The 21063-nt window shown below is 48.9% G+C and overlaps 3 protein-coding genes across 3 annotated transcripts; all 3 read right to left on the bottom strand.

The window, feature by feature from the left end:
* Positions 1 to 1294: 1294 nt before the first annotated feature.
* On the bottom strand, positions 1295 to 6520 carry LOC1273053 (splicing factor U2AF 50 kDa subunit). The gene is made up of 6 exons (XM_311994.6): positions 6337 to 6520; positions 5470 to 6135; positions 5309 to 5400; positions 2775 to 2897; positions 2555 to 2668; positions 1295 to 2477 (listed from the first exon to the last, which is right to left on the bottom strand). Exons 1-6 carry the CDS (start codon positions 6338 to 6340, stop codon positions 2136 to 2138), a joined length of 1341 nt encoding a protein of 446 aa, XP_311994.4. The 5' UTR covers positions 6341 to 6520; the 3' UTR covers positions 1295 to 2135.
* A 759-nt stretch (positions 6521 to 7279) lies between these two features.
* On the bottom strand, positions 7280 to 8763 carry LOC11175557 (uncharacterized). The gene is made up of 2 exons (XM_003436255.2): positions 8167 to 8763; positions 7280 to 8094 (listed from the first exon to the last, which is right to left on the bottom strand). Exons 1-2 carry the CDS (start codon positions 8555 to 8557, stop codon positions 7607 to 7609), a joined length of 879 nt encoding a protein of 292 aa, XP_003436303.1. The 5' UTR covers positions 8558 to 8763; the 3' UTR covers positions 7280 to 7606.
* Positions 8764 to 13484: 4721 nt separating this feature from the next.
* Positions 13485 to 16417, bottom strand: LOC3290700 (uncharacterized). Its single transcript, XM_061647288.1, has 2 exons — positions 16130 to 16417; positions 13485 to 15507 (listed from the first exon to the last, which is right to left on the bottom strand). The coding sequence occupies exons 1-2, from the start codon at positions 16130 to 16132 to the stop codon at positions 13996 to 13998; spliced, it is 1515 nt and encodes a 504-aa protein (XP_061503272.1). The 5' UTR covers positions 16133 to 16417; the 3' UTR covers positions 13485 to 13995.
* Positions 16418 to 21063: the final 4646 nt, after the last annotated feature.

The following is a 21063-nucleotide window of genomic DNA, read 5'->3' as shown; positions in this document are numbered from 1 at the left end:
TTGTCGCGCGAATGATAGATTAACCATCGTCCATAGTCACCCCTCTCCCTATTCCAAATTGGGGTAGGGGGAGACGGGTCAATGACTTCGGCCCGCCAGTTGGTTGGTTGGTGTGCACGGCTGCAAGCACAGTCGGAAAATGAATTTAAATCAAATAAATCATCATCGATGTCTCGGTGCGGGTAGGTTGGGAGGGGGGGGGGGGGGGAGAGTTAGCGAAGGGGAACAATTGATTCCTTGCACCACCACCCCCAGTCCAGCACACACCGTGAATGCATAAATTGTCTGGTCATCAAAAACTGGCAAAATGGTTGATACACAATTGCATTATTCAGATGTGCGCGGTTTCGTCTTGCCGACCTTCCACCTCACTTCGGTGCACGGTGCATCCGCGTGTTAAGGCGTTTTGGGCATCTTATTGAATATACATAACATTATTTTGTTACGTTCAGCTAAGGCAAACTATGAAAAAAGTGCACAACGTACAATAATGCAACTTTCGCACTCAAAGGTGAGATATCGATATAAACCTGCGACGATGCTTATATTATTGGCTGCACTTGCCAAAGGCACCACACTCTGGGTCGCTTGGGCAAGATCAGATCATCTTGCCGTTGCGTTTCGGCTGACGCAAGCAAGGCACATCAAACGCGCGTGTGGGCAACAACAAACAAACAAACAAACAACAACAAAAAGGCCAGCAGCAACCAGCGCAGCTTGCGCAGACACCTTCGTCAGCAACTTACTCATTCATTGTGCATTCAAAGCGCGTCAAAAGCGCACACGTACTCACCAGAGATTGGAAGGCAGATGGCTCAACGGTCGCCACTACTATAGCCCTGTGCCACAAGCTCTTCCCAGCGTGGCTGCATTACGCGAACATTCGAACGCAGAGACAGCCTGCGTGTTTGCGTGCGTATGTCTGTGCTTTTTAATGTAATGTTTACTTGCTTCCCCTCTTCAATCACAGCCCATGGGCACCGATTGTGGGATTTCGCTGTTGCAAGCTGAGCGCAGCGCAATGTGATTAAGGTAATGTGTGCCACACAAAAAACCTCCCGCTCCATGAAAGACCGTACTTGAAGTTTAACAATTGCTTTCAAATGTGTGCCAACAGCCAGCGGCAGATTCGAAATAATTATAATAAAACATAATCTGGAAAATTTAAACCGAAAAAAATAAAAAGAAATATTAAACATAAATTGTGACATTAATGTCAAGAGCCCACCGCTCAATCATACATACTGTTTTCTTTCAAAATCCCGTTTTCTTCGAACACACCACCTCCGGCCGATTAGTACTGCATGGTCATTTATTTATTCAATATATAGCTTCGGTTCGACGCGTCCGTTGGGAAAGGGTGAAATTGTCCACAAACTGCCACACACCGTAGCGTTCGTCGTACTCTTCTCTTTGTTATCTTAAACATCTACGATAAAATTACCCTAGAGAAAATTGCGCAATTTCACCGTGAAGATCCTTTTAAAAAAATCGCGTGCTGTTCGTCCGGCGCTGTTGTACACATTCCGTGCGCTGACACCCTAGGAAAGATCGTTGTCGACTTTGGTCCGAACGTTGAGTTTTTTAGTTTTTGTTTTTGTTTTTTTTTTGTTTTGTTGTGGTTTTTGAGGTTGCGGTTGGGAAACGCAACTAGATTTGCAAATACAAACAGTTGTTACGTTAAAATTTGTTGAAAGTAGCATACATCCTGTTCAGTGGTTCACTTCCTAAACAAGTGACAAAATAACGTGAGCACGTAATACGTGCAGTTGCATCAGTTCTGTTAAGTTAAATTAGGCTAATTAAAAAGTTTGTTGAAACATCGGTTTGAAATCGGTTTTAAAGATTTCGATCCAAATCATTCACAGTGTCCGCTATCACGAATGATCGGCGGTACCTTGCACTACGTTTGAAAAAAAAAAATGAACAATGTGTGCCTCTCCTTAGTAAAAGTATGCCAAAATGTTGACTTATGGACAGCTGCGTCCGGGCAGGAATCTTCAAGCGAATGGAATTGTGTAGATTTATGATGTTTCAAAGTTGCAGCGCTCGTCACTGTGCACACCACACAGAGATCGCCCGCCATAAGCAGCAGCAGCAGCCCGCAGCAGCTGCACTGATGTGGAGAAAGTCGCTTAAAATTCGCGCCGATGATACTTATCTGGATCGAAGTACGACGTGACGACCACACGGTCGCTAAACTTGCGCCCAGTAAGCGCTTGCTGCGCCTTCTGGCAGTCGACGATCGAGTTGAACTCGACAAACACCTTGCCACAGCCGGGCACGTCCACCCCTTCGATGGGGCGCGGGATTTCGACGCTCCGCACCACACCGTACTTGTTGCACTCCTCCCGAATGTCCTCGAGAATGTCCTCGTACTCTTCCTCGTCCTTCAGCTCGTCCGGCGTGACCATGTTCAGCAGGCACAGCACCTCGGTCGGTGGACCCGACGAACCGACTAGCGAAAGACCCGGTACCTACGGTGAAGGGACGAAAGAAAAGGGTGAGCCAAATTTGTATCCAAAGTGCACATAAAGGCCCGACCGTCACAAACCTGAATCTGGACCGGTGCGACGACGGCCGCGTTCGAGTTCTTCGCTCCTACACTGGCACGTTGTACGATCAGCTTTTTATCGCCCAGCTGCATACCGTTCAGCCCTGCAATTGCCTGTAGAAAAATGTGAGGAGTGGGGAGGGAGGAAGGAGGGAAAGCAGTAAAGTACAATTAGCCGTGTGCGCTTTGTGCTATCATCTTCCCATCAGCCGTCGCTTACCTGATCCGTAACCGTGTACTCGACGTACTCGGCAAAGGCATAACCTTTACCCAGCCCGGTCGCGGCGTCCTTGACCAGATTGAACGCTTTCAGTTGACCGAACGATAGCAGCAATTCCTTAACCTGTTCACAGTTGCGGGAACGATCGTACAGCAGCAGCGCATCGTAGCGTGGAGTGTTTTCGTTGGAGTTGGGCATTGAGTGGGAAACGGTGGGCGTGAGGTAACATGTAAACGATGGGAAGGAAGAGTATTGTAGGGAACGGGGATAGAAACGAAACAGAGAAAACGAACACATATTAGTATCATTGTCAACACGGGTATGTTGTGTTGTTTTTGGCGATCGAACGACGAAGAATAGACAAGATCAGCATCACGATCTTTCGCTTAGAAACCACCTTGCTATGCCTTTCTAGCCCTGCCACACGTACAAGTTGGTAACAAAATTTGAAAACAAGGAACAATGGCATCGATTTTATCTGCCCAGCAGATGTGTGCCTTTCCGATCTGACTATTTCTCCTTACTGCGTCTGTTAACTGCTTTACTTCGGCGATACTTACCACCATCGATTGAGAAAAAAAGTACAACTAACCCTGTCGCTCTAATCATGATTTGCCACAAAACATACTTTCGATTGCTTTTTTTTTATTCCCTTATCCGTTATGCTGACCGTTTTTCAAATTGCCTAACATTTCCTCCTTTTTCCTTTCCTAACCAAACAGTTGTATCTACGCGCTCGTTTGACGCTGAAGGCGAGAGCACGCTTCCTGCAAATTATTATAGGGAATAGGAAAGTATTGTGGTGCCATTTTGTTTGTTTGCTGAAATGCACTTGCCTTGTGGCCAAACGTGAAACATGGACCCTTTGTGCTCCATCACTTATACTTTAGCCCGCCGGACCTAAAAACACCCTTCGCCCTGGGGAAACATGTATTGCCTACAAAAGAAAACCTCCACCACCACCAGCCCCAGGCGCTTTTCGCGTGAGAGGCTAATGCGATTCACAGCTGAAAATGGTAGCTTCAAACAGGAAGATTCGGTTCGCATGTTTTTTTTTTTTTTTTGTTCTCGATAATTTGTCACGCACATATTTGTTGTACGGTGAAGCCTGCAAAAAAGGGAGTACGGCGGGCGAGGTAGGGGGAGAGCTAAGAAGGTAAGAAATGCCTAGAACACAAAACAATGCAACGCAAAGAGAGTAATGCTCAACGACAATCAACCGATGTGGTTCGCCCTCCGTTAGAAACTGAAAAACAAACGGCGCGAACATCACAAACGAAACCCCGACCGTTCCGAGCATAGTGGCCTCAAACCGAAGTCGGGTTGTGTCGGAGCAAGGATGGAAAGAGAGAAAAGAAAGAGAAGAAAAGAAGAGAAAATGGATCAGTTCTTGTTATCAGGCTTGAGTTGGAAACATAACAAAAATGCAGATATTACACACTGGTTGCGGTGCTCTGTCGCAACCATATATCGGCATACCCGCTAAACGATAAGAATACACGCTGTAATAAGAACGAAATATGAAACAATTCTGCAACGGAAATAAAAATTAACGATCCTTTCAAAAGAGCGGTGTGTGTGAGTGCATGTTCTCTAAGCTGGACGACCGTTGCCGGTACGCAGTCTGATCGAGACGTGGCTGAAAACGTTTTATTCTGAAATGAAACGGTACGAAAGGTGCAGAGCTAGTAGATGCACCTCGCCGACTTTCCCCCGGGGGGGCCTGGTAAGCTGCTCGGGTGGATATGAATCATTAACAGGCGCGCGCTAGTATCGAGAGCTAGATATGCAAAAAGTGCTGAAAGTTTAAATTTAATGCTAAATACGGATCCTGTGGCGGTGTTACGCACACGATCGCACGGAACCACCTACTACACACCGAACTACCAAAAATAACAAGGATATCGATGATCCATGAAATGATCGGTAAGGGGACAGGGTAAGAAAAGGCATTATGTACCTGTGCTAGGAAAGCAATCGTCCTTAAAAAAGAAACTATTAAAGTTTGGCCTGAAAAGAGCACCTGTAAATGGAACAAATTTACCGTCGTCAGATCGAACACACCCGGACGGGACCGTTCTGGCTCTACACACAGACGCTTTAACGTAACGTGCTAGGATAAAAAAAAAACAAAAACCATTCTAAAGCTGAGTGGCGAAGCTAGAAGTGGCTTATGTGCCACACACACTGAAATGCCATACGGTCTTAAACAATCGCTAATGTTCAATATATCTCGTTTGCTGTATCGGTTTCGTTAAACCATTGGGGCGGTTTTGTGTTTGACAAGGCTAAGAGAAGAAGCTAAGAGAAAAAGAACGGAGAAAACGACGCAAGTAGCGACTAAAACCTCGACGAAAGATACTCCATTCGCATGCATTCTGTGTTCTTTTGCATCCCCGCAGCATTGGATTGGCATAGGCACAGCGCTTCCTCAATTACTAGAAAATGCAGTTTTTGGGGCTCGATTTCCTGCTTGTATGCAAAGCCTGCTACAACGTTAAAACACTTCTTCAACGTGCTCAAGCAACACTTACCTGGTCCTCGTTCAGATAGTTCGGCAAACCTCCGATGAAGATCTTGTGCGGCGAGTCCGGTACCACTGTGCTGATAACACCGGAGAATTTTTCTAAAACGATACCATCGAGTCGATTAGTAAAGAATCATCATCCCCAAATCCACGCCCTCACACACTTACCGGGAACGTTGACCGCGGCCGAATCAGTCATACCGGGCATTGGCTGGTAATCGTGCGGTCGACGAATTTTCAAGCTTTGCCCCTTAAAGTTAATGCTGTCGAATGCCATCGCTTGCGTCGTTTCGTCGATCGAACGGAACTCCAGGAACGCAAAGTTTTTGTCCAGATTGATCTGACAGGCCAGCACCGGGTTGCCGGCCGCCTGCGCCAGCCCGGAAAGGTGCATCTGCTGGTTGAAGAACTCCATCATCTCCTCCTCCGTCACGCCGAACGGTATGTTGCCCACGTACAGCCGACGCGCCTGGCGCGTAATCGTCGAGCCCACCACGGGCACGGCAGCCTGCGGCGTGTCTGCCACTATGTTGGCCGGAATCTGTCCCGCCGCCTGCATCGCCTTGTACTGTAGCGGCGTAATGTGCTCGAAACCGGGCGGTGGAACATCCCAGTACAGGGACGGCTTGCGCCTACGGGAACGGTGCTTCCGGTACGGCGAGCGGGACCGGGACGATCTTCTCCGTTCTCCCCTGCTCCGGGACCGGCTGCGACGACGCTCGCGGGACCGTGAACGATGGCGTCCACCACCACCACCGCCGCCTCCTCCCCCTCCGCCACCACCACGACCACCTCCTCCTCCTCCGCCGCCACGATATTCTCGATCACGATCGGCTAAAAGTAAACGAAGGAAAGAAAAGTAAGTCGCCAGTCACTGACATTTGACGCGGAAAACGCCGCGAACGAGAAGAAAACTCAGCCCCAGACGGGAGAGCGCTAGCGACATATTGATTTTCGCTACACCGACGCCTAGCGCTCCGCAACATGCCGGAAAGCTTCGTCGGGCAACGGCATTAAAACACTGCCAATACTTACACATTCTATCTATTGTGATCAGTTGAACGATTTTCTCGCCGATGAGTGATGGTTTCTGCCGTTTTTGATCACTTTTTCGATGCAAAATTTTTCTTTTCCGTGCTTGGGAAAAAGCGGCAACAACACGGTATTTGACACCGTTTTGGAGTGACAAGAGGACAACGCCAGAAAAGAAGAGGCGAAATCGAGCTGTCAAACTTCGGCACAGCTTCGGGAAACGTTTCGACCAGCTTCGTGCTGGTATAAAGCAGCAGCTGTCATTTTGCTCGTTCAAAATGACCGTTATTTACTTGAAGGATTCGTTTTATTTTTTAACCGTAGAGTTGGCAACCAGATTTACACACGTAAGTTGGCAACCGGCATACCCGGGTATTCCACACGTTTTGATGCAAATAATTAACGATTTTCATAGGTAAACAATGCTTTCTATATTTTAATGCTGTAAGCAAGTAATGCCGACCATATATTCTCTTCTATTTCATTTATTCATTAAGTTTTTTTCATTTTAATATAAAATTAACGGTCATATTGAAATTTGGAATCGCTTGAATTTGACTCGAAAATAAGCACAATACGAAAAGAGGAAGAAGAGAAACGTCATTCTCCATACAAAATGTATGGAATACCCGGGTATGCTGGTTGCCAACTTACGTGGTAAAGTTAAAAAAAAATCAAAATAAAATACTTACAGGATGTTTAAAATTACAACTTATGCACCAAAAAATCATAAATTAAAAGTTGGGAGGCTACGGCAAATTTCAGGTCAATAAAAGCAATGAATCAAAAGTTATGGCAGTTTAAAGTTGAAAAAAATACCCGGGTATCCGGTTGCCAACTTAAAGGTTAAGCATAAATAATTACCCGGAAATCAGCAAAGCCACGAATTTCTCAATAAATTCTCCTATCTGCATACATCAGATATTAGTAAAACTCTACCTCAAAATACTTTTGACGTTTTATTCGTTTCTGGAACAACTGGAACGGTCTCGGTCTCGGGACGGGCACTTGTTGCACAGAGGGTAAAATCGATATAAATTAGTTAACAAAACAGAATGCACTGTTGCATTAATAGGATAAGGACCGTTAATACTACACAATCTTCCCAATAGGGATGTGGGGGGACTGGTTTGACGCAATCTGCTATTCAGAAACTCTGGCCAATGGAAACCGATCCCTGCTGGTTGGTTGATTGTCATTTGGGTGGGCATTTCGGGCGGGGATTTGGTAGTGATATGCAGTACTGGCTGCAAGATGTAGTTTCAGCGCACCTTTAGGCACGAATGCTCTTCACGCCCTTCAGGTACACACTGTCACCCGGCGATGGCACATACTCGTTCGTGTTAAAGTTCATCTCGGACGGGTTGATAAGAAACCGGTGCGGATAGTACGACAGCACTGGGCTAGAGTACTGCCCTACTGGACCACTTGCGTAGGCGGTCGGAGGCTGGGGCTGGGGATGGCTGACCGGTGCATACTGCGGAGCGACCGGCTGAAACGGTACGAATCCGGCCTGTGTAGTGGACGTGGTCGGTGGAGGTGTCGGAGATACGTTGTAGGATGGTGACGGAACTGGGCCGTGTGGGGAGTTGGTGAGCGTTGCTGGCGACTGCTGCAGATAGCCCTGATACTGCTGATACTGCTGGTACTGCTGGTTCACTCCGTACGGGTAGACCACTGGGCGGAGCAGCTGAATGTACTGCAGGCCTCCGGTCGGCTGGCCCTGTGGATTGATGTACTGCATGATCAGCGGCGTCGTAGCTGTGAAATTTAAATGATCGTTAGAACGGACATACACGAGAAAGAGAATGAGGAGAGCTAGACCCAACATACCAGGCTGCAACATGTGATTGCCGGCGGACTGGGGCACCATCGCTAGATAGTACTGACCCTGGGCAGAGACAGGCGAGATGGCCGGTGCCGCCGGTTGCCGCAGGTACGGCGACGGTAGGGCGACATTTGGCGGTGCAATCGTATGGAACGGCGAGGCCACTTCCGGCGCCTTCGCCACGGTCGTGGGCAGCTTGCTCGCTGGGATCTGCACGGTCGGGGCCACCTGGTTCTGCAGCTTGCTGAGCGTTTCACTGTCCGGTGGGGCGATGGTATTGTAGCTCGTCGGTCCACTGGCAGGGTTTCGCACCTTGCGTGCATCCTGCGGCCCGATCGCACCCGGATCGGCCTGCACCAGGACGGCACACAGCGCCAAGCACACAAACAGCTTCATTTTGAACGGCACTCACAAGCACTCAAACAACCACTTTTAGGCACTCTGGAACGGTTAAAGTCACCCCCAGGTTTACGGACACGAAATAGCGTAGATGCACACTCTAACGTTGACAGGCAAACAAGGGAGTTTATGCTCGGTACTGCGTTGCTGCTGCACCACGGTGCAATGATTTTGATTGATAAATGAACACCACACTGATAGGTGCTGCGTCTTTTATACATGTTACGCGCCAGTGCGCCAGCCGCGTGTCCTCTGGAAGGGCGTGTGTTGTTCGCGATACCCATAGGGACAGGAGGGAAACACACAGCTAATCGCCCAGCAAACCACCGCACACTAGATGCAGTGCTGTTACCTTTTTTTTCTGCACACCCTACCGCCTCAAGCAGGCGAGCGGAAAAGAAAACGTGGAAAAGCGGAAAAGCCACCACGACGAAAAGGGACGGACGGACAAGGCAACACACGACACCACCTACCCTGATAATGATGTGGCTGGTTTTGGACGTACGGTCGGGTCGCTCCGGATCCGGAGAGAGAGAGAGACAGAGTGGAGGTAGCACTGGGAACGCGAAGTTGCACTACAAGGAAAATCATACGCCAGTTGGCGCAACAGGCTGCCCCTGCGGAGCCCTTTTTGAGCGACCCGCCCGTGTGTGAGTGTTGATTGCGCGCTGCGTTGTCTTAGTCACTTCCTTGCTGCACTCGATCAGATTCCGATACTGCGATATGCGGGAGTCCCCGGAACATTGGGGAGAGCGGAATAAAGTGTACCTTCGGCAATATCAAACCATCGCAGATGGCGCTGCAAGGTGTTTGGGAGTAAACATGCGTTGCGCTAATCATAGCGCCAACGAGGTCTACTTGGATTTAAGCCGAAGTACAAATCCAACTACCACGCGAACGGTACACAGCAGCGCTCTGAACTCTGCCACATTCGACCTAAAGCTACGCGCAATGTACCGCACGCCTCTACGCCTGGTGTTAATCGTGCGCGCCATTATCTGGATACTTCCCCGCAAACTCGCAGATTAGTAGTGGACGGGCCACGCGGCTCGGCCCGTTTGTTCCGGTATGTATCATCCGGTTTGGCGCGGCCGCTCGGTCCCAAGCGCAGGCACTAAGGTCCGGTATGCGCTTGCATTGGTGCTATGCAAATACACGCGTTGCTCCCTTGCACGCTCTGCGATGTTGCCCTCGCAGATGCATCTGGTGTTCGCCATGCGCCAAGTTCATGTCTCAGTGTAGCAAGGCTTGAAAATTATGTAGAAAGTAATCACACCAACAACGGCTAATCATCTCAAGCCCCTCGCCGAACGCGCTCTAAAGTGGGGGGAGTTACTTCCCGCTGGCAAGTTGCCGGGAGACCAGTACTGGAGTACCCACCTTCGCGTTTCACGCGATTGCATTCGGTGAACGGGACCAGGCGGAATGATTCCGTGCGATCGGTGATAAAAGTTTCAAGTTCATTATCCTGCTTATCGTTTCGGCACGGGTATCGGACAAACGGGCAATCGGACCCCGGGCTTTCGGCTGTATCCAGTGCTCGGTTCCAATGGAGCGGGCTACAAATTATTGGACACTAAAAAAGACACGCACAAAGGTATGGAATTATGTGGGCAGATCTTCAGTTGAAACCGTGCGAAGTCTTCCAGGCCTTTAGCGAACTGTTTTTGTCATGCCTTAAACCGTTTTACGACAGCAGGAAAGTAGCATATTGAGCATGAAAACTGAAGATACTCTACATACAGTGCGCAGAGCTACGTAACAAACAATTAAAACGGAACAGGGACAGAATTTGAAGCGTGAGACAACCAACCGCTCAGCAACACGCGCATAAAGTCGTTAAAATTTTATTCCTTTTTTTCGGAGTACATGAAATCATAATTAAGTACATTTCATCATCATCATCGTTGACAAATATCTGAATGATTCGCAACCAAACCTACCGAAACCTACAAGACAGACAACTTCCAGGTTCCGCATTCTCGTCCACGCAGCGCCTATTACGCCATTGCGGAGGAACCACGTGTTGTGGTACGATTTTGCAATCCCACTCTTTGCGAATACAGTTCCACAAACAGTGCTTCCGGTACGGCTCCTAAAGTAGGGTAAACAAGACACCAAGCCAAGCTCGTGGTTGTTCGAGTGTCACACATGGGGTCGTCTTTTGGTCACAAGCCTTGTGGAGCGATGATTGTGCGTGCTGTATCGAACGGCGTTGCGAAGGCAAAAGAAAAAATAAACAAACTCGACCAAACGCAAAACCCTTCCGTCCACCAAGCACTACACCTTTCGCCCTATTTGCCAGCGTGCCGTCGAAGAAGGGAAAAGTCCAAAAAGGGAAACACTACAATTCCACCTTGCCCGTGTTGATCTGCTCCAGTGGGTACAGTACGGATCGACACGAGTTGGAAGAAAAACAGTGCAAAAACACACACTTATAGTGCATAGCGAGCGGATGAATGAATGGTATGGCAAGAGCACCCTGCACCCTGCATGTGTCGGTCACACCGGTGACCGGTTTGCAGTGTGGCCTCTTGCTACGAATTTGTCAAAAATGGGAATTATCTGATTGCATCACACACCACGCTGCTGCTGCTGCTGCTGCTGCTGCTGCTACAGCTCGATCACGCCTGGCGACGATCGTGCAGATTCGTCCAACGCCGTTTCCTCCCGGTAGTGAATCGAATGCTGCCCGTGCAGCAACACAGATATGCCGTGTTACCACCTTTTTTCCCGCGTGTGTAAGCGCATGTTTTGCTTTCGCTCTCGTTTGCGGGCGCTTTTCCGCCCCAGTTCCGGGGCTCGCGCGATCATCGCGCCGCGCTTGTTGGATATATGGTGACGACGGGCGTTTGTCGATCGGTGTCGGTATGTTTTTTTTTTCGCTGTTCGAGCTAATAACGACAGTAATTACATTACGCTTGCCCGCTAACATAATCTTTCACCGTGTGGCTCCGTAGTACCGTCTCCGGCTTGGGCTTGGGAAGGAAAGGGATTGTAATCATCTTCGCTAATCCCGGTTATTGTACCAACGGAGATGTAGACCTCCTCAGATCAGGTTGGAGCTTGCTTTTTGATTTCTTCTCTCCCGTAGCTTAGATAGGTAAGCTGACAGCCAGACGGAAGGGTTTTGTTGGTAGATCAATGTTGAGTTTTGTGTACGATCGTTTCATGCAGATCGACAAATCCTAGTGCGTCTTGTTATAGTCCAGTAATGCCGATGTTGGGAAGCTAATTTACAAGCCGCTTTGAATTTTAACAGCTTTCCACACACACAAGTCACCTTTCTTTCACCATGCTTTTTTTTAGTGCACAGTGAGAGGTGTGCCACGTGCTGCGTAATTAGAGCAATCACCACGCCGGCACAAAGACCGGCACTCTTGAGCATATGAGCAAATGGCTCGACATACACTCGCTCGGATGTGAAATGCTGCTTGCCAAAAACTTCGATTGCGATGATGCAATTTGGGTACGTTACACGTTTTGGGTACGTTTCACCAGCTCTTACCAGCAACCGTGAGATGAGGAGAGAGAGAGAGAGAGAGAGAAAAACAAAAAATCGACGCACCATCAACGCGACCTGCGGCTATGATGTCTTCCATTCGACCTTGCCCCGCTGTAGCTTCTTGACGTGCGAAGCTCCGGCGTGGTAGAAGACAAGAAAAAACTCCCCAAAATGGTCAGTTTCGGAGTATGTTTCCTTGTTCATCTTCATCAGGCCCGCTCGTGTGATGCTGGAACGCTGATAAACTCTCGGCATGGTGGGATGTTTTCTTGTTTGCGGGTTCATTTATATTCCATGAGAAAAGCCCACCCTGGAATTGTATTGTCGGGCAAGTTCAAGGTTGCGTTGGGGCATTGTTTCGGTATACTACGCCCCATTTTTTCGCAGATTAATGTCGTCCCTTCTACTGCTTGTTCCGGTGTTTCCTTAGGTCACGTGAATTAAAACATTCTTTCAAGTGTCTTCAGCTGACCCATGCACATCTCGCGGCTCATGCAAAAAAAATCCATTCAAACGCTTTGCCATCTTCCGCAACGCTTGCGCAAAGTGTACATTACGAATTTCGACAGCTTATTACAAGACTCACGCTCATACACACTCCAAAAAAGAAGCTTTAACCTGCACTAGCCATTTTCAATGCAATCCTCTTGCAAAACTCTCTTCTTGTGGAATGCAGCCTTAACCCGCGACCGACGCTTCATCTTCAAGGACGCACGGTTGCTATAGGCAGCAGCAACAGCAGCTGCATCCTGGTCACGGCACCGACTTCTTGGATCATTCTTTTGCCCATTTGTCTGTGCATTACTTTCGATGCTCATCGATCACGGAGAATTGCAATTCCTTTTAGTCTGGTCTGCGCTTCTTCTGCTCCTATTGCTGCACTTTGTTGGAAAATAAAGGAAAAGTCGTTCATGAATATTTGATTCTGAGGTGTTCACTTTCTAACCTCTCAATGGAATGGTATTTTCTCTTTTTTTGTTCCAGTTCACTGGTTGGTTCGCAGTTCCTTTTGACCCTCAGGCTTTGCAGTCGAGCTCTTGAAATCTCCCCACAAATCCACCCTCACGGCAGTAAATTTCACTCCTAAACACTCCCCTTAGTGTTTGGTAATCATTGAACAATCTTCCATTGATCAATCCCTCTGTCTCAAACGAACGGTGTCGATTAGTGTTTAATTAGCGTAAAAATTAGCTCCACATTCATCCATCCAGTGTTACCGGATCATGCTGAACAAATTGATTGAAACTAATCCACTCTCCACCACTCCTCCCAGTTGGATGCCGTTCGGATGAACCAATCTGCATTGCGCGAGCGCGCTGAAGAGGGGGTTTACCCACCACACGCGGGTGTCACTTTCGTTCGCGCTAAGCAAGCAAAGTAACGCATCTCGTTAATATGAGCGAAGAAACAAAAAAGGCGTATGGTTTTAGTCACGTTTTATTTCACTTAAGTCGCTCCCAGGTCACTGCAAGTGCTGGCCACTAATGCCCGTGGTCCACGGCGTGACGCGGGCGAGTGGCACTGCACTGCGCAGACTGATGGTGGCGACGCATCGCATCTTCTTTAAATATATTTAACAGTTATAAGTTATCGTTACAATCTAACAATCTCGACTTTGCAGCGCCCTCTCCGTGCTGCAGTGGCGCATTCATCAGCCGTTCGTTCGCAACGGTTGCAAACGAACCTCCTCCTTCACATCACACCAACGATCTGTTTAAGGCTTTTGATATGTATATGCGATCGTTACCGTTCGTTGATCGCTACATTTTCCCCATCCTCCTCCCCGTTGTTTTACTGCCTTTTTTGCGCCATTTGCTCATTTATAACACGCTAAAGTGGAATGGTGTCGGAAAAAAACGGATGGGGAAATGCTGTACAGAAACCTGGACGCATTGCAGCTGGTGCAGGACTGACTGGACGCTGAGGCCGACTAGTGCTTCCAGTGGTGCGACGCTGTCACGGCCGTTGGCGTAGGGACGGCGGCGGTCGCTCCACTGTACTCGAGACTTTCGCTCGACTGTTCGCTGCCGTGGTGGATGTGATGATGGTGCTGCTGCTGTCCTGACGGCTTCCGGCCGGTGTCTTCGTGCGATCCGGACGGTGCAGAAGATGCAGAGAGTGGAAGGTAGTTCGAGCTCGGCACGGGTGGCAGATATCCGTGGGCCGGTTTTGGTGGCGGGGGAAGGTACGCGTTGGTGGACGGGGGAGCTGGTGGCAGATAGCCATGCTTGGCCGGCGAGTCGTAGCTGAGCTTGGGCGGGAACGGTGCCCCTTTGCTGACCGGGGGCAGGTACTGCAGCGAGGGCGCCAGATACGCGCCGGTGTGCGAGGTGGAGGGCGCCGAGATGGTTTCGTGCGTCGAGCCAAGGTAGGTGGACGGTTTGAAGGGCTTCTGGTGCGCACTGCCGCTACCGGCGCCTCCGCCTCCGACCGTAGAGTGGACGGAGGTGTGCAGGGGCGACACCATCGTGGCCGTCGTGGGCTGGTGTAGATTCAGCGTGGAGATGTACTTGTTGCCCGAGTACAGATCGTTGGCGGGGACGTTTGGGCTGCTGGAGTAATGGCGCAGCCCCTTCACACCGCTCGCGTACGACGGTTCGTGCCCGAGCGAGTGTGCCAAGTGGCCGTACGTGGAAGACGTCGACGTTGGACCGGCCGGTGCCGTAAGGGCGGCCGCTTGCGGAAGGCTCACGCCATGGGCGAAGCTGGCCACCTCCGGGTGAAACTTCAGTGGCATCGGTTTCAGATGGAAAGCGCTGCTATCGAGCACGACCGAGGGGCTAGGGTGGCCAGCGTCATGCTCGGGGAACGGTGATCCGTACGCGTAACTCGCCGGGATGGCCTTGATCGTGAGCGGCCCGACCGAGTGCAGCTGTTTCAGCAGATCGGATAGCTCCTTCGAGCCGAAGCTGCTGCCGTACTTGAAGTGGGTCGGTTCGGGACCGCCGAACCCACCGGCGAACTGGTGGCCCTGCCCGACTGCCGGTGCGAAGAACGCGTGCGAAGAGGCCGGCGTGTACTTGTAGCTGGTGGTGAGGGATGGCGCCGGACCGAGGTAAAGCTTGTGGCCACCGAACGAACCGTGCATGGGCGGGAAGGGCGAATGCTGCGGGATGCTGTAGCTGTACGAGCCGTGGCTGGTGGCCGGAGGTGCGTAAAACTCGCCGAGCGGCTGCGCATGGCCAGCGAACGAGTAGCGATGGTGGGACGGCTGGTAGTGCGGCAGTCCGTAGGCGCTGGCCACCTCGCGCTTACCGTGTGAGGATGCTTTCTTCGTTACGGTGGTCGGCGGCTTGGACGGCCCGGATGGGTGGAGCTGTGGAGGCGGCGGCGGCTTGCTGGGCGTGCTGGCCACACCGTCGACCGGTTTCCCGCTGGCATCTTTGCTGGCAAGGACGGCTACCGCGAGCAGCAGCAGCAGCGAGGCTACCAGTTTAACGGCCTGGAAATGGGAGTGGATGGGAAACACGTTTTATTTTGAAAACTGGTGCAAGTTCGGGTGCGTTATTGTTATGGAAATTAAAGGGGAGGCGACATAAAAACAGCATCGAGAGAAAAGCAAGGTTCGTCGCTTGTCAGTCGGGGACGGGTTTATGTCCTTAGCTCTTGAAATGATGGCCTAATCGAGCTGATTGAATGTCACTACGGCAAGGTTAATGAGTGTCTAGCTCATCTCTAACTTGAGACAATTTCTAACGACTGTGCTTCATGGACATTTCGAGGAAAGTTGAACAAACGAATCTGATTAATTATTGTTAAGGTTACGAAAAGTAAAATCTAAAAAATAAGCCAAATTAAACACCACAAAACATATCAGGATCGAATTTCAAATGTTCCAATTGCAATCATCCTCATGTACACGTTCGTTTTCGGTTTCACTCGTTGGACACGCGATCGAGCAGGGGTACGCGAGGGAGGACAGTCTTGTTGTGACAATTTCACTCTAATGAATCACTTCCTTCTTTCGGTTCAGTGCGCTCTTCTCCCGCACACACACACACGATCATACTCGCACAAACTTTCAATCGATAATCCCATTCCGCTTTAATTGCAGCCTCACTAACCATTTTATCGCGTTACGCGCCGCTTCAAACACCGCTCTCCGGGAGGCTTAAAACTTTGCCCAAATTGCACTTTCTATCACGGTAAAACAATCACACATTTAACACGACACACACACACGCACAAACGCTTCTTATCTCCTCCTCCCAATACGCTCCTTATCACACGTGAGGGTTTTTTTTTTGTTTTGTTTGGCTGGTAAATGTGAAAGGTTCGTCGCCTGCTGCTCGCTCGCGATGACCGATCTGCTTTCAATCACCGACCGCAAAGGAATGCTTCAAAGGCTGCCGAAATTCACCTGCTTATATACCACCTCCCAACCGTCCAAACACGCTCATTGTGATCGTGTGTCGTGTCTCTTTTTTCTCCCCCTCCCCCGCTCGCGCCTATTGTATTTGGCGTCGGACGGTCGCGGTTGGCGATTCTGCGGGGCACCGATGATCTTCAACACAGCGTCCACCCAACAGAGCACATTTCAAAGGGGGTGTTGGGAGGGTAACAGGTGAATGGGTTAAGGGTGGGAATGGGGAGGACACACTGGTCACCGGTAGGGACAAAAGCGAGATTGAAAGGGACACTGGACTGAAGCGTTTGCACCTTATCTAAGCCCTTTTGTGCCCCACTCCGCCCAACCGCATAACCACAACGGCGGAATGTGTAGCACGTGATCGAGATTCCCCGAGCTGATTCCTTAGGCCACTTCCATTCTGATATCGGGCCTCAATTACACTGGACGTCACAGGTTGTACATGTCGGGGGGAAAACCCTAGGGTTAAGGAAAAAGAAGAACACTTTTAAATTGCATTTCCGGCCACGTGCCAATGCTCTGCTGGAGAAAGTGCTTTTTGGGGCCTTACTTAATGCCTTAATGCAACAGACGCGAAGAAGAGAAGGTTCCAGCCTGATCGTGCTGTGATCGTCAAATTACACTTCTAGCCCACTCACAGAAGATTACATGATCGCAAGTAGTATTGTTTACTACGAAGATTCCCCTAAAAACAGGCGTCATGGTTCGTCGCTTCGACGCGAGTTCCCACAATTTGTTCTAATTAAAGATCGTCCGAGTGGGCTTTATTGTGATGTGGTCGTTTTTGCAGATTCGTATCTTCCCGAGCACCACAAACAAGGAAGATCTTCCTATGGTGAATCTATACCAACGCGAATGTTTACGACTAGAAAATCAAAAAAGCAGTATGGGTGAAAAAAGTGAAACCTTTCAAACCCTCTGGTGCTGGGGTCGAACGCACAGGGCTCGAACCTTTGTTTTTTCCTTCGGCATCCAACGCACTCCTCCACAAAGCGAAGGGAAAAGCGCATCCACGGACGGATGAGTACGATCCGGGCACAGAAGGCAACGATAAAAAAGACCGGCCGAAACGACATAAACCGCCCCCCGCTCTCGATTGCTCCAATCAATCGCTGATTTATGTCGCTATTTACCCGGGCCCGGGTACGCAATTGCAGGCGGGAAGGAAAGCCAACGCAACGCAGAAGAAAGCGCAAATCGAGGTGAGACATAAACCTCTTGGGGGCTGCTCTGGCTGGCAATAAGTGAGCATGATACCGGGAATGGTAAAATATGAACTGCCAACGTGCCACCGATATGGGCCCGATCGTCGCGTGTGTAAAAATCTGTGCACGTTTTCCCGGGCCAGGAGGGTTGTGGTTGTTGTTTTTTTGGGGTTTTTTGTACTGTTTCGATGTTGTCTTTTGCTTCGATCATTTGAATTATGAATTCGTTGATCGTTTTGCGTGCATGTTTTAATGGTTCACCGTTGCTGGACCGCTTTTGACAAATAAAATGGGGAAGTTTATTCAAGAATTGGAGTTAAACGATGCTACGTAATAGTAAAACAATTTCATTTTATGATCATTTGTGTTCCAAATAAGTATTTTGATATCAAATTTGAAGAGCAAAATAGATGAATGGACAAAAATTTCAAATAAAACATTTGGTGCCGTGACCAGGATATTAAACAAAATTTATGTAAATCGTGTGAGACATTTTTTTTACAGTAATGGCATAAGTGTACTACCAGGACACGTTTCAAAAGATGACAAAAAAGCAGCATTTCTAATCAATAACACTCATTGAGCAACATGAAACTCTGATCGTAAATAATGAAACAGCTCACTCCACCAGATCTTTGCTTTCAACACAAACACACACATACACGTATACAAAAGCGATCAATCTTGCTAGGATTGCTTGCCTCTTAATGGCCAGCGAAACACAACAACACATGTCAAACAATTCATGAACGAACGCTCAACCAAGTGATGGACATTTTACTGATCAAGATCGCCCTGTCAATTGGGAGTGGGGGGGGGGGGGGGAGGGAACTATGAATTTTGCAACAGCCATTTTCCTTGCAGCCAATTTCCACCAGCGGCGGAAGTGTGCCACAGGCCCGGGCTAACGAGCTGCTTAAGCTCAATCGAGACACCCAAAACATACCCTCCCTCGGCGTCGAAAGGCTCCAACATTAAAAACCCAAAAAACCATACGGTCCAAACCAATTGCTCCGCCGATCATCATCACCATCATCGCGATCATCGCGATCATGTGCGATCGGCGGACGGTTTAGGTGGACAAAATGGTTGTACAAATGGTTGCGCTGAAATCACCTCGTACCCTATTAGCGAAGGAAACTCTCGCACTTCGGTTCCGGCAGTGAAAATGCTCGTGATGCTCTTTGGGGAAGATCTTGGCAATGCGTTCAGGGTGCGATCGTTTGAATTTGTGTGTGTGTGTTTTTTTTCCTTTGAGCTGAAACAACAAGGCGGAAGGGTAAAAGAAGAAAGGAAAAACTCTTCAACTCACCGGTCTCTGTTCACCTTCACCGCGGTTGCGCGGCGAACGAAAACTCGAGCTCTCGGAGCCAAAAAAATCGCAAAGAACCGAGAAGTCGAAATGACCCCCAGTTCACCAATTACCGCCGGTTCGATCGCAGATCAATCATTCTCTCCATCACCACCCTCCGTCACACGTCTTCAGCAGGGGAAGGAGAGTAGTGTTGAGGAGACGACGAGACGGAGAAAGAGACCGGTGATCGGTGAATGTTAGAATGTGAAGCAGCAGTGGTGATGCCCGGCATGATCGTCATCATCAAGATCAAACGTTGTGCAACAAACAACTGCCTTGTGTGGCAGGTTAACAACAATGTTTCGCTGCAGTTCCTTCTGCCTGCCCCCCCCCCCCCCCCCCACAAAACACGGAAACGCTTGGCAGGGGGCAGAGCGTTCTCGGCGCGCTCCTTCACTACTCGCCCGATCTATCGCACGATCAAGGAAGCAAAAGAATCGCCTCCAGCTACTTTCGCTCATAGCGCATAAAACAACAATAACGAAAAAAGAAGGGTAAAACGGCAGTGTTTTAATAGAGATTAATGAAAGCACCGGCTGGTCACCTGGTCTGTGGCCTGCTGGGCGTCAAGCTCCGCTCCGAAAACGGGTGCACCAAGATCATCTCGGGAAAGCATCGCCCCAGCATTCCCTTTGCGGTATGCAACGCGCTGCAATCAGTCAATTGGAGCGGTTGCGTAATAATTGCGGCAAACTGGTGGTCACTCAAAGTGAAATGGGTCGAAGCGTGGAATGGGCCGTTTCACTATTATGCATCACCATCATGCGGATCGTTTCTTTCTTCCTTCGCTCAACAGCCAGCGAGAGGGAGAGAGAGAGAGATCGAGGAGATTGATCAATGACACCGGTCTAACGTCGGTAAAAGAATGAGTGTTGCTTTTGTTTCTAGTGTTTGTGCCATTTGTACAACAGCATATGCGAATAATGAATAGTGGGACAATGTATTGCAGCGGAACACTTGCTCGTTGATCTCCTCTGTTGCTCTCGTTATAATTGAAAATGCTCTGTCACTTTTTGCATACAACATTGAAGCAATTCCTCACATCCATCTTTTGTTATGATTTATAGTTAGGCAATCTTGCTTCGAACCAACAGCAAAGAACAAACCGATGGCAACCCCGAACTATTGCCCATCTTCTGTGCAACAACTTTCGTCCGTTCCCTTTTTCTTTTTGACAAATAGATCCTAAAACGAAATGGATTACAAAACTAGCATATTTCTGTGCGTGTGTTTTGTGTTGTTTTAAATCCTGTCCTCTTTGCATTCATTCATCTCTACGTGAGGTTCAGGTGGCTCCCGTTTCCAAAACCAAACAAGCATAACTTGTAACCGACTCACGCATTGGTCCAGCCGCACGTGGGACAGCAGAAAGTGTACGAAAAAATAGAAAAAAGGGAAGGATGATTTATCATCCCCGTCCGATCTGGGTAGGCATAATGGCAATGCGTTGTTACGACAGTTTTGACGCGTCTACTAAAACAATAGGCACATGTTGGGGTAAACAGGGGAGAAGGTCACTTTAACTGGCTGCAATTTAAAATTGCTCTAGGATTTTACGCCACATTTCACACAAATATTTTTTGATACTTCAAATTTATTCCTCCTGATGGCTTCTAATAACAAGATTAAAATACATTTTGATTGGGTCTTACATTGGGTCTCAACATCTTTACTAAAATTCTTCAGTGTCTCTTCAGTATCCATGAGAATAAAACAGCAAAAAAATTCAAACTAACATCCTGTCCTGGAGAATTTGGTTACACTGGTCAATCACGCCAAGTACAAGCTGTTCGCTTGACTACACGCTCGAACTAAATGGCACGCGCGGCGTTATAAACTAGTCCACTCCATGCCCAGCGATACAAACGTTGAGAAAACGGAACCATCGAGTGATACCTAATTTGCAAACAAACAAGAGCAACAGTGGCAGCCCATAAACCCACTCATGGGCCATCGGCATTTACCCAGGCACCGCAAACCCCTCTCAAGGTTACCCGGTGGACGGTGGTTTGACATTGTCCCACCCAGAATATATGGGTTTTCATGGGGTTGAAGGAAACCATCACAAAA

This window comes from Anopheles gambiae, chromosome 2, assembly GCF_943734735.2.
Source record: "Anopheles gambiae chromosome 2, idAnoGambNW_F1_1, whole genome shotgun sequence".
In the NCBI taxonomy this organism is placed as follows: Eukaryota; Metazoa; Arthropoda; class Insecta; order Diptera; family Culicidae; genus Anopheles; species Anopheles gambiae.
Note: the sequence above shows the minus strand (reverse complement) of the source record. Positions and strands in the feature narration are given on the sequence as shown.